Below are 14,336 nucleotides of genomic sequence, written 5' to 3'. Positions count from 1 at the left end.
GCATGTACGTGGTCCTGGGACACGCCCAATTGAGTGTCAGCTGGCTGTAATGTTTTCTCTGTGTTACTTTGTGGCAACAGTGCGTAAAATAATTAAAAGAAATATATATCAGTGCTCACTGTGTGTCCTTGCTGCTAAGTAGATTTCAAATTATTCCATTAGTGCTGATGACATTTGGCCTGGCTCTGCCAAGATGATATGCCATGCGATATGTGAAGTGCTAATGTGCCGCTGTTTGGCTGCCTGGGTGTTTGGCTGCCTGGCTGCTGGCCAAGTTAATTAAATACTCGTATGTGCTCGGGCCATAGGCGCCGCCGGAAGGAAACCCAGCTTAGCATACATACACACACACACATACCATAAGACTATTTATGGTCCAACATCTCTCGGCTGGCATAAGCTCAAACAATTGTGAAAAATTGGTAAACAAATCGCGGGAAATTAACCTTCAGTGAATGGAAGCATAAGAAATGAAAATGTAAATTCATCGCACGCAGAGCCCAAACCTGACATGATTTATGTCTGCGAATGAAACAACAAAGTAAATAAGCACATCAATCAGAGAGCCGTCCTGACTGGAGGTGTTACATGAATTGAGCTGATGAGGCCGGCATTAGAACTCTCAGTCATAATAAGACTGCTTTCTTCCTCTGCTTTGTCAGCGCTGTCCCCTGTCTGTCAGCTCCGATAAGAAGCTGGCAATTGATTGGAGCCCCCTCTCACAGGACATTGTCAAACAGACAAAAGATCAACAAACTGAACTAAAGTTGTCAGCCACATTTTAAAGCGTTGCCATTGCCACAGCTACTGAGGGAAGTAAAATAAATTAGCTATGGCCAACACGTAGGCCTATAAAATATTTGAGACTTTGTACGCCATGGACACCGTACGCAACTGTCAAGCGTGGTCAACGTGAGGACTTCCCGAAATTATATAAACGGAGTAGGGTCCTCACACTTGACCTGGCTGCCAGCCAGTCAAATGCGTAGGCCGTGCGTCTTCTTTTTTAAAGCTAACTTGGTATTTTTCCCGCCGCTTTACATTTTGTCTTCAAGTCTGTGGAAAAGGGAAAGCTACTGAACAGTTTACTCTATGCATCCATTATTCATATTTGACAGCTTTTTGGGAGCCCACGCTGCGTATGGGCTTCATTTGTTTTCATGCGAATTTTCATTTTTATTTTTTTCTATTTTGAATATTTCACGTAGCTGAAGTTCTCTCTCTCCCTCTCTCTTTCTCTCTCCGTCTCTCTTTTGTTGGGCGCCAATGCTTTAAAAAGCGTAGCAAATTTTTTCATGGAAATTAGACGAGTTCAAATATCAAGGTAAGTGCACAGGGCACAAGGGGTCAGAACGAAAGGCAGCAGCCAATATCATGAAAAGAAATGTTAACAAAATTATTGTTTACTCTTGATTATGTATTTTGATCGCAACGGATACGCGAAACGCCATCAAGTGTACTTGCGTACAAACAACGGCATTAGTAGAGAATTTAGATTAAGTGCACTCGAATGAGTTTACAGAACTTTTCACTTGACTTAAGCCACCTTGAACTCTGGCAAATGAACTTGTTTGCCACTGCCTCAATCAATCAAGCTGACCCAGGGGCTTACGACGCCTGCAACTCAATTTGCGGAAGCTTCGAATGAATATCAGGATGCCAAACACAAGTTAACGGCCGGCATAACAATACAAGGCAAGTCCATTGGAAAATCCCGGGACCCACATCTGGGCTTTGCCACAACGGCCTAAAACAATTCCTTTAAAAATTTGCATGAATTGACACAAGGCCACAGAAATGCTTCCATATGTGTGTGATGGGAGGCAACTTGACAGCATTCTCTGAATACCCCAGACATTTTAGCTAACTTAAATACTTTATCTCTTTGTTGCATAATTGAAAGGAACTGTGGCATGCTGCACACAATTAAGTACATAATGGTTGGTGCTCGAATGCTGAAACTCTTGAGGCATATATATGTGAGTGTGAGTGTATATGGGAGTTTGTAGGTGAAAGTGCTATATGTATCTGTATCTCTACATCTGTATCTGCATCTGCCTATAAGATACAAGATACAAGATACAAGATACAAGATACAAGATACAAGATACAAGATACAAGATACAAGATACAAGATACAAGATACAAGATACAAGATACAAGATACAAGATACAAGATACAAGATACAAGATACAAGATACAAGATACAAGATACAAGATACAAGATACAAGATACAAGATACAAGATACAAGATACAAGATACAAGATACAAGATACAAGATACAAGATACAAGATACAAGATACAAGATACAAGATACAAGATACAAGATACAAGATACAAGATACAAGATACAAGATACAAGATACAAGATACAAGATACAAGATACAAGATACAAGATACAAGATACAAGATACAAGATACAAGATACAAGATACAAGATACAAGATACAAGATACAAGATACATCAGTATCTCAGTATCTCAGTATCTCAGTATCTCAGTATCTCAGTATCTCAGTATCTCAGTATCTCAGTATCTCAGTATCTCAGTATCTCAGTATCTCAGTATCTCAGTATCTCAGTATCTCAGTATCTCAGTATCTCAGTATCTCAGTATCTCAGTATCTCAGTATCTCAGTATCTCAGTATCTCAGTATCTCAGTATCTCAGTATCTCAGTATCTCAGTATCTCAGTATCTCAGTATCTCAGTATCTCAGTATCTCAGTATCTCAGTATCTCAGTATCTCAGTATCTCAGTATCTCAGTATCTCAGTATCTCAGTATCTCAGTATCTCAGTATCTCAGTATCTCAGTATCTCAGTATCTCATTATCTCAGTATCTCAGTATCTCAGTATCTCAGTATCTCAGTATCTCAGTATCTCAGTATCTCAGTATCTCAGTATCTCAGTATCTCAGTATCGCAGTATCGCAGTATCGCAGTATCGCAGTATCGCAGTATCGCAGTACTTCAATATTTCAATATCTCAGTATCTCAGTATCTCAGTATCGCAGTACTTCAATATTTCAATATCTCTGTATTTATACATCTCTGCATCTTTATATCTCTGTATTCTCAGCATTTCTGTATCTCTATATCCAGTATCCAATATCATGTCTCCTGTATCACCGTATGATAGTATCCTGTATCACAGTATCCTGTATCTATTTCTGTTCTGCATTTTTTGCAATTCAACTAAGCATTGCCTACAGAATTACTATAGCTCAGATGCTTGACTGGACTTGGCCTTCGGCTGGTCGGACATGCCTCCCAATTGTAACTACATAATTTCGTTAGCTGACTGCAGAAATGCTGGGAGGATAGCAAGCGTATTCCCACTTGCTTGGCTGTATCTATTTCTGAACGCAAATGAAATTAACACAACATTGAGCCCGAGCGGCACACATTTTATGGGCCGCAGAGACCGAGAAAATGAGCAGGGGCTGGCAGCACAGCTGGATATCATGGACAAACAGAAGAAGTTTGCTGGTACTCCGACAAGCTGCTACTTCATGCCCTTAGATGCGTGTGGGTATGTGTGTGTGTATACAAAGCATTTGTATGTATATTTTTTGCATTCGCTGGGGCTCATGCGTTCGTTCTTCCCCTCATTCATATCCATTGTGGCAAAATGCAATCAAATTACTTTGATGTTTCCATTAATGTCGTTTTCCTTGGCGCTGACAGCGGCGCGAAGGCGGAGCAGCAGCAACAATAACAACTGTAAGCGGTAGCTGTTGATTATGATAACGAGATGTTTCTAGCTGCCTTAACAGCCTCCATTCACTCTCCCAGTTGTGGTTGCTGCTGCTGTTGCTGTTTATATATTGTCCTTGTCGCTGGAAATCACAGCCTCGCAATGTCCTGCAAGGCATTTTTATTGGACTGGCGACTTGGCGTCTCCACGGAATCGAGAAATGCAAAGCTCACTTGTGCGTAACGTCACAAAGCCGCGCCACAAGTAATTCATTCGAATTATCATCCAACAATACGAAAACTTGGTCATTCACGCCCACTCCCAGGACGCTAGGCTACCCGCTGTGCGGCTTTGTGTGTATCCATTTAATATGCAGCTCAAGCTGCTGGCAGTTTTCATTCACTTTTCAATTAAATGTTTCTCAATCCTATATATATATGTATATATAGAGAGAGAGAGAGCGAGAGAGAGTTAGAGTTAGACACTCTTCTCTACTCATGGCTTCGGTATTTGGGTTTCGTGAGCCCTTCACTCTGGAGCACATTAAGCTCCTGCTACGGTAAGAATGCCATTTCCGCTTAAAGCCATGACACTTTCCGTTGCCATTATCTGGTGGATTGCGCGTCGTGCAGGAGCATTTTGTTTCACTATTTCTCATTGTTTACTCTGAGTAAGCATCAAAGAAAACGCATTTCCTCAGCAAATACCAGGAACGAAAAATTTTGCTGAAAAAAGCTGAAATGCAAAAAACTGTTTATCGCGATAGCTGGAATACCTGCGTACTTCTCTACAAGGCAAAAGACCTGTAATTAAAAGAAGGGAAGGTAAGAGAGATACAAAACAAAACTGAGAGCTGACAGATAGATAGAGGGAGACAGCAAGATAGAGAGAGTTACAAAGATTGACCGACTGACTCATTGATAAGCGCTGCAAACTTTTTTCAGTACCTTACATTTCTATCATTACATTTGTATTTACCGTATCCGATAGCTTGTTTTTTTTTTAGCTGTTTACCTGTTTACCAGCAGGATTCGTAATTACTCGCTCGAGTCCTTAGCTCAATGGCTATTTACATAATTTTGACCTTGCCTCAAGTTTATGAATGGCGGCCTCAAGACCATGCTGCCCGCTCCAGTGCGTCTATTTAATGGCAGACTACTTGTTCACTTGACCATGCCCACGACAGCGGGGGCAGTGGGCGGCAGGCAGTGACTGCGGCTGAATGGAAGCGGGTCGAGAAACCAGTTGCCTGCCAATCGAGGCAGGCGCCGTGAGCAGTCAACTGGGCGGACTGACAGCTGCTTATTATGTGTGAGGGCGCGAACACTTAAAATGTATTTAAATCAAGTTCAGGTGCAATGTCAGGTGAACTCAAATTGATTTTTCATAGCACAATATGGCGCACGGGCCGCGTGAGTCTTGGTGAGGCTCAAATTGAGTTTCGGAGCGAGCGTGGATCAATTGACAAAGCAACTATATTTGTAACTATATTGCAGCCCATCTATTGCATTCAAAGCAGGTGGAAAGTAGTTTGCATTAGACTCCTGCTGCACATCATATATTTACTTTACTGACACAGACACGTGTCCTTTTTCCAGCTACATAATTTAGCAGAGCTCCTTTAACACTCCATCTTCAATTTGAGTTGCAAAGTTGAGCTCGTCTTCACTCAGGTCGTTCGCTCAATTAGCAGCAGCTTTGTTGGGCCACTTGGGGACGTGCTTCTTGCAGAGGACTTTCACTTTGTTAAGCTATTTACACGCTTCGACACATGTGCAACTTTTGCTGGTGCAAATTGCCGGCATTCAGTTGGCCAAGTGGCAGCTGGCTAAATGGCAGCTGGCTAACAGGTCTTTCAGCCTGAACGGGCACGTTTCAATTAGGCCAACAGGCGTTTGCTCTTATCTTATGCGACTATATTCTGACCAGATTTACTGGCTTACTGGCAACGTTTGACACTAATCCTAATCCGTGCACAATGCATTGATAGCAGCTGCAAATAACATGAGCTCATGTGTAATTGCATTGATAAGCCAGGTGCTTGTTGCAAGCCCCGACTAACCGTAATTAATGTGATTATTATGGCAGTCAGACGAGGCCAGGCCAGGCCAGCTGGCTGTAGCCATTGAATATGCCAATTTGCATGCCCAAACCTGATGAGGCAGACTCTAATAATCAGATTCAGAATGTTTGGCTATGCATAGCAATCATATCATTAGTAGCTCATTGTTTAACCATTCCAGCTGCCTGCTTCGCCTTATAAGTTATAACTATTGTGCATTCGCTATTCTCAGAGATGCTCTTGAGTGATGATAAATTCATTCTTCAATGTCAAATTTTTTGGTTGCAGCTGACAGCAGACATCAGACTTGAAGCTTATCCATATACTTAAATTCTTGATGCGCTTCTCTTTGGTAATGGGTTAAGCTCGAAAAAGTTCTGGCTTTGATGTGCAAGTTTTTTGTGAACGCTTCCTTAAGCAATTTTATTATATGATATGCGAATGTCAAATGAGCTCGCTTTTGTCTGCTGCCAGACAACATGACGTATGCGTGATGGGACTAAAAGGAGAGCGTTGAGCATGAATATAGCACAACAGAAAATAGAGACACTCACACACACATGCAAGCAAAGTTACACCTACACACACACACACACACACACAAATGCATATCGTAATGTGAATACGACTTAACAAATTCCTTCAGCTGCATTTTTCACAATAAATCGAGTTTTCCCATCGCCGTTACGGAATTTTTTAAATGAGACGCAGCAGCAACAGGAAGAACCGTAGCTGACTGACATTTGAATCATTTGCAAGGGCAATAGCAAGGCCGCTGCTCTGTCAACGGGCTCCTCTGGCACCTGTGCGATATGCGAATTAAACTAAGATTAAACCAAATGAATGTGCCAAGGGAATGCATGAAAGGCATTCGAAGAGTCAGCATGAATGGTGAGGACTTTTACGAATGAGACAATTGTTACCTGTAATTAAGGTTGTTACCTGCAAAATCATCTGAGCTAACAGATGGAAATTGAATTTCAATTCGCATAGCTGAGTCTAAAGCGGATGAAATTCAATTAGGTACTAAATGCAATTCAAGAATTAAAGTAGAGAGAGGGAGACAGATAATGAGAGCGAAAGAGAGGGAGAGGCATTCAGAGTAGAAAAGAGAAAGGTAGAGCCAAAATCCAACAAGAATAAGAAAGAGAATAGGTAAAATATAAAAAAAAATTAATATAATAAAAAATATGATATAATAAGAAGATATACATAGTTCAGTGACTCAAACTCCTATTCTCTTATTTATCAACTAATGAAAGCTTTGCTCATGGATACGGAAGAAAAACTCGACTTGGCTCTTGATTAAAAATATATTCATTTGAAATTTTAGGAAAGCTCTTAATATTCTTTTGCGTACCATCATCCACCTCCCTTGAGCCCTACTTCAAGCGGAAACCAGTTGAATATTAAAAACAAAAATTGTCATAGCAAAATATTCATTTATTTGTCTGTTGGGGAAAATGTTTGATTTTTTTTTTTTTTTTTTTTTTTTTTTAATTTTAAATTTAGATAATTTCTTTGTAGCCCACTTGAAACGAGCTCAGACGGTATCAGAACAAAAAAAGTAAATTACTATGGCAACAATGTCCTTTATATATGTATTTGCCTATTTGTTAATCCGGAATGAGCGAACCCTTCTATGCTTTGTGTTGCATTTGGCCAACAGTTGACACAGATTGTCAGAATTTTGTTTTTGCTCAGTCAGGCATGGAAAGCTACACAAAAGACTAGAAACCAGAGAGCAGAAAGACAGACTGAGCGAAAGAGAGAGAGAGAGAAAAAGAGAGCGTGAAGATTAAAGAATATTTTGGTGATTGTGCCGAGGACATCTGGCGGAAATTTGTTAGGATATTAGCTGACAGAATAGAAATGCTGCCAAAATATTTACAGTTAACTGTTATGTTTGCATTCGTATCCGTATTTGTAGCTGTGCTTGTACTCTCCACATAAATATACACACATACATATATACACAATCATGGCCAGGGGCCAAGCAAACGTGCTGCATGTGGCATCAGCAACAATTCAATGCTGGCCCCGCCCACAAGTCCACAATCATCCAATGCAATGCAAACCCAAGCCACCCACACGCCTGCAATTTATGCTGCGCTGTGGCCATGACTCAACTGTTTTGTGAAAGCCAACAGCATGATAAATATAATGCGTTAAGCCAAAAGCAGCGGCGTTTAAGCCAAGAGTGCAGATTCCAGCAATTAAAGTTGTATTATACGTCAGCTGAGTTAAACGTTGCTGCTGCTGTTGCTGCTGCTGCTGCTGCTGCTGTTGCTGCTGCTGTTGCTGTTGCTTCTGCTGCTGCTGTTGCTGCTGTTGCTGCTATTGCTGCTGCTGCTGTGGAGCCGTGACAGCTCGTGTGCATTATGCATGCAACTTTAAGTGTAGCACAGCGTCACGGCACGCCCCCTCGCTCGCCTCCTACACGTCACTTGGCTTGACTGTCAGCTCTTCTATTATAATCACGGCTGGCCTTTGTTACAGTTTGATGATGGTGTTTTGTTATTGCTATCGCTGTTGTTGTGGTTGTTGTTGTGGCTGTTGTTGTTGATACTGTTGCCAAGAAAATCACAAAACTAATGAGAAATTTACAATGCAGCCGCGTGAGAGCGCATCACAATATAGTTAATTATAAATATATATTAAAGAGTCGCGAAGCAGACAACATAGTTGAGAAGGTTTACAAAGAGGAAGGCAGGGATTAAATGACTGCGAGATATAGAATCGCATCTTAACATCCATTCAAGTAAAAGAAAGCAGAAGAAGAGCCAGAGAAGGAAATATAGAATGGCATAGCAGATAAAGTAAGAGAGAGACAACTACTAATACAGAAGCAGACAGAGGGATAGGGAAAGAGGCTGAGAGGAGAAACGGGGGGAGGGGAAGAGAGAGAGAGAGAGAAAGAGACAGGAGATATAGATAAACAGAGATAGACAAATACCCAGTCAGACAGAGAGAAACAGAAAGAAATCAATGATAGATAGATAGATAGATAGAGACAGACGAACAGATTCCTAAATCAGTTTCTATTATAATAAGAAGAGTAGAGCAGTTTCACATTTCAACTAGAATAACAAAGAGAGAATAATAAATTTGTATATGAGCATGTGCTAATATAAGAAAGAGGAAAAGGGAAGGTGAAACCTTCAAATGGACGCGAGAGTTTCACAGGATTCAATGCAAATACTTCCCTCACTCTTTACAATCTTCTTCTATTAACTCAATATTACCTTATTTTCTACTTAATTCAATATTACCATATCGATTCTCTCCTTCTCTCAATAGCCCAGTTATTTCCGCATAGCCTGGTAATTTTTCGCGCACTTCGGCTTCATTCAACTTTTCTTTTTTCCGCCCTCGGCATCCATTTAGATTCATTGATTGAAGATATTTTCATAAATCGCTGGCTATTATGTTCTGTTATCTCCCGCCCATTCGCAGTACACTCACATCGCTTGCAATTTCATTTTGGGAATGAGCAACCGTTGCAAAGTACAATTTTAAATAATGCCAATGGGGCTCGCCTGGCGTAAACAGAAATGCCAAAACAAACCCAACTTGTTGTTTGCACAAAAAAAATAAGTGAAATGCACAAAGCAAAACAAGGAGCGAAATGGCGAAATGGTGTTGAGCAGAGTACATAAACACACTTGGATCAATAACTGTAATCAAGGGAAAAACATGCATATTAATTTAAGAGCTCCGGCTGTAAGTCTGTCATGTCCGTGATGTATGCTGCAATACATAAATCAAGTGCTCAAGCCACATAATACTGGGGCCAAGACAAAGGCGAGTGAGCAAAGAAAAGGCTAGCTCTGACTCTGGGCCTGGCTCTGAGGTTACGTGATCCTTTCAATCGGACTTGTCATTGCCATTTCTCATTGTTTGCCAGCTGGCCACAAAGGCAACACTGGAGCTGTCCGTCTGCCTGGGGCGGAAAATGAAAGCATTCCGATTTGTAGCTGATCTCTTTCACTCACTGGCATTGGCATTCCAGGCCAGCTACCTAAGCACAAATCAGTCGCTGCTTCAATTGTCCATTGTACGTGTGCCCACTGAACTGTGCCACAGATGAGAATGAGAATCTCTGCCACATTTGTGTTATTAATAGGGATTTCAAGCGAAAAATGAAGTTCCTGTTGTTGTGTAATTGATTGCGTTGATTCCTGAATTGATGCCCAGCTTGATTCGATCAAATCTGTTGCTTTCGCTTGTCTCCTTCAGGGTTGCAAAAATTATAGCATACTTTTGTGCGCGCTCGAGCAAGCACCACCAAATATGCCTAATTAATCATTTAATTTGTCATGCCATTACACACACACACACGGTCGATAATTGATGTAATTAAAAGTAAATTAATACGCACTCTTAACTGTATATAGTTCCTTAAATTTCGTTGTGCGAGCGCAGCTGGTGAGCGAACCGTTTCCTGTGTATGTGTCCAATGGAATTTCCCTTGCATATTAAAGCGTAGGGAAATTAAAGACGTTTAATAAATTATTGCAAAAAGTCTATATTATTTGTCCATAACATTTATTGAAGCTAGCAATTTTGTGGAAGCAATATGCAGATAAAGTTTGCATATGAAGTTAATTCAATCAGACTTTGTTATTTTAATTAAATTTATCAGCACACAATTTCATAATCTGATAATCAATAATGATAATCAGATAAAATTATTCCAAAATTAGCATTAATCAGGAAGTGAAAAAATAAAATAAAAAATAATAATTTAATAATAATAATATAATAATACTCAATACTCAATATAAATAAGAGAAGAGAATAAAAGAAACAATAAAATAATAATATTAATAATATTTAATTAAATATAAATAATTATTTGTTCATATAAATATATACATTTAATTAAAGAATATTTATTATATATTTTTTGTTTGTTTTTTTTTTTCACATTTTTAAAATGACTTTTAAATTGAAATATTTGCAAATATTTTAACAACATTTTTTATAACTAGCAATCTTGATATTAAATACAAAAAGAAGTAAAATAAATATTTATTTAATAAAATAAATTTCGATTAGATTTCAGAATGTAATTTAGAATACCTAAAACAGGGATAAGCTCTAGACTCTAATTAGAATTCACTGCGATAAGGGTTTTCTGATTAATTAAATAAATTCAATTAAATAATGGCTGTTCATCTTCAATTTTTATATAGCTGTGAGTCCCAGTGATTGTCTAAGCCAAGCTAAATATGCTCTACGAAATAACTTTATAATAAATATAATTACTGCAGCAATATCTATAGCTAACTTAAAGATCTGCAAAGATATTCATTCAATTATTCAATCAAGGATCTTCTAAGACTATAAACGTCAGTAAAAACCCGTTTCACATTAGGCCAATCGCGATTTCAATTTACGATTCAGCACCGCCCGAAAAATGACTCAACTAAATGCGATTAGTTACAAAGCTAAATTGCTGGCCTCTGCGCTCTCCAGCTGGTTAACTATTATCTGCGCATTTCGAATTCATTCCAATTCCAAATCAAATTGCCTGCTAACCGGCGTGCTGGCTGTGCTGCATATTTAAGGAGCTTTTGTTGCGGCTTCGCCTGCTGTGGTACGTGTTAATTGCTGTAGCCTGTGGTTCGCGCCCTGCTCGGGCTCGCCAAGTGGAGTTGCTCGTGCAAATGCAATTAAAAACTGGGGAAAGCGGAGAAAAACTGCGCTAACCGCACAACGAGTGCAAAGCAAAGCGCATGACAGATAACAAATGGCTTTGCACACGAGCTCTGCAGCAGATTTGAGCGAAACGGATAGAAAGTTACAGTTACAGATGCGAAGAGTGGGATACAAGAGCAACAAGACAGATAACACTTGCCAAGCAAGACCTGCCATTCGGTTGCGTGCGCTGCAAATACAAATCTAATTTGGCCCATGCATAAAGAGAATAATTCCGGCATATAGCTGCACAAATACTAATGCGATTTGCCTGGGTCAGTTGGGTCAGCTGGGTCAGCTGGGTCAGCTGGGTCAGCGGGGGCGGTTGCAGCAGCAATTGCAATGCAGCTGGTCAGTGTGGCAATTAAATTGTGGGTGCGGTGCGAGGGGCATGCTTCCGCTTAGCCACTTGACGTGAGCCGCATGAGAAATTTTTGTCGCATTTTGCTAATCGACTTTGTGGGCTAGGGCTAAGGCGCGTGATCAAATATTTAAGTAGCTGCGGCGCACGTGGCGCATACGCATCCGTTTGCCATTTAATTAATCATACGCCACGTTTAACGCTATATTATCATCTATTTCACTTTCAGCACTTGCCAGACATTTGAACAATATTAAATTTTTAATGCATCTGCGGGCAACGCATTTCATGCACAGGCAACCGCTGTCACCGCCCCCGGCTCTGCCGCTGCCTCTGCCTCTGCCTCTGCTGACCTTGGCAGTCTAGAGTGTCAACAACAACAACAACAAAAACAGTAACAACAATGGCTAGCAGCAATGATACGACGCCGCTCTATTGCGGCACGGGCATGGATAATTTCCATACGAGGTAAGTCTATGGCAATGCCTGCAGTCCGAGCATTCCCCAAGGACAACGCCGACTGCACTCGGCAGGATATTTAGAAATTAAAGCACTGCCAAAATCGATTAATTGAGTGCATTGCCGCCAACCCATTCGCTTCCATTTCGACAATTTGTTTTATTTTGGGTCAAACGAGCTTTTTATGACAGCAGCAGAAGCCGCAGCAGCAGGAGCTATAAAAAAATTACATGTAATTAAACTATAAAATATGAGCAACGCAAAATATTTACTTAAATTGCATGCTCAACGCTCGTAAAACGAGAGAAATATATGAAAATAATAGGAATATCCGTAAGAGTGTGCCAATTGGAAGTGCTGGACAGGATGATACCCTGAAAGGGAATTATGCTCTTGTTGAATGAATTATAGATTGAAGAAGAAGGTTGCTTACCAAATATCGTATGAGACGACCCGACAAGACTTTTAACTGATCCTCCAGCTATATGAACAGCGGAGTATTTTAGTGAGAAACGATATATTGCCTCTACTACTTTTAGATTCATAGATAAAACTTATCAGACTCGTTTAACATATTTTTCTTTATGTCTTAAAAAATTTTAAAAATAAAAAAATAGAATAAAATTTAAACTAATTCTTCCTCATTCAAGCTTGATATTAACCAATTTCATATATAAAATCAATTTTAGCTCTAAACTCAATAGGAAATGCATTGCTCTTACTAAACACCCATATACCCCGCATTGCTCATTGCTCATCAATAGGTATAAGGGGTGAAAACGAATAAGAGTGCTCTAGTCGAGTGTGTGCCTGGCATCACATCCATATACAATAACAAAATATGTAACACACACACACATACGCACAGACATGTGCATGCACTTACATAACATACACACATACACACGCAGCATGCAGCAGCTCTCTCCCTCTCACTCTCTCTCTCTCTTCTGCTGCTGCTTGCTATAACCACTCAAAATGTTTTTGCAATATAATTTCAGTTTTTATTGTTCCGCATTTGCAAAAGTTCAGAGAAATAAGAGCTGGCATTTATGTATGTCTGTATCATGACAAGGTTAAACTAGTAAAAATTGAACTCTCTAGATTTTTATTTGCCCCTATTAAATTATATTTGATAGCACCCAGCAGGGAAATACATAAACAGAAATGAAATGAGAGTAAAAGTCAATTAATTTCAGCTGTAATAAAAAATTCATTTATTAGCCATTTAAATGCAGCGCTGATATTTGCGACTTGGCGCTCTATCAATCTAACATTGGCTAAGCATTTGAATTTTATAGTCGCTCTGCTGCACACGTGCCACACACACGCAACACACACACACATATACATACAGAGAGAAAGTGCTGTTTGTTGTATGTGTGCAGTGCAAACAAAGTTGCCTGCAATGCCAATAAAGACTGTAAGCCTGCAGCATTTGCCTACTTACAACAGAACGAATAAATTTTTCACATCCTGGCTTTTTGTTTAGTTTGCAGCCAAAGAGGCAAAAGCATTTGGAAATATTTCTAAATTTTTACGGCCCAGCTCAATGGTGACCGAAACTTTTGGGCCTCAAAAAAAAAAAAAAAAAAAAAAAAAAAAACGTAAACGTACGTGGGTGCTGGGTGACCGACTGAGCCCTCAGGGTGTTGCCTTCTTCTTTGTGAGCCCTCAAATGGAGCAGCAGGAGGTGGGGGTGTGCCCTCGCCTGCTGCTGGCTGTTTGCTCAGCAAGAAATTAAACTTACATAAAAGTGTGGGGCAATCAAGCCAGTCTGACTCCAGACAGGAGGCAGCCTTAATGCGGCCACACGTTGCCATTTGGCACTCAGGTCTGCCGCACACACTCGATCCCAGTGCTGCCATAAACATATATTTGGTTTGCTTTTAAGTAAAAATCTTGATTCTTTTCTTTAGCCAACAATGCAAAGTAAACAGCAAAACAAAAGCGCTGAAAATGCTGGAAATTTGTTAAAGTTTCCTTTTCTCTCTTTTTTTCCCCTCTATTATTTACATGCCAGCATTGTTCAAAGTAATTGAAAATATTTC

General features: G+C 39.9%; 1 protein-coding gene across 6 annotated transcripts in view; it reads left to right on the top strand.

Moving 5' to 3' along the window:
• The window catches only part of MsR1 (Myosuppressin receptor 1), a 41,848-nt gene that overhangs the window by 21,870 nt on the left and 5,642 nt on the right, over positions 1 to 14,336 (top strand). For 4 of the 6 annotated variants that reach the window (XM_089466794.1, XM_089466795.1, XM_089466798.1 and 1 more), the window contains one exon: positions 12,056 to 12,294. The exons of 1 other annotated variant lie outside the window; for it this stretch is intronic. In XM_089466794.1, coding sequence (XP_089322920.1) covers positions 12,230 to 12,294 — 65 coding nt within the window. In that variant the 5' untranslated portion in view covers positions 12,056 to 12,229. Of the gene's footprint in view, positions 1 to 1,284; positions 1,325 to 12,055; positions 12,295 to 14,336 lie in introns of all 6 variants that reach the window. One more of the 6 variants, XM_089466796.1, reaches the window with a different exon arrangement.

Source organism: Drosophila arizonae, chromosome 4, assembly GCF_054131065.1.
Source record: "Drosophila arizonae isolate 15081-1271.41 chromosome 4, UAZ_ARI_1.0, whole genome shotgun sequence".
In the NCBI taxonomy this organism is placed as follows: domain Eukaryota; kingdom Metazoa; phylum Arthropoda; class Insecta; order Diptera; family Drosophilidae; genus Drosophila; species Drosophila arizonae.
Note: the sequence above shows the minus strand (reverse complement) of the source record. Positions and strands in the feature narration are given on the sequence as shown.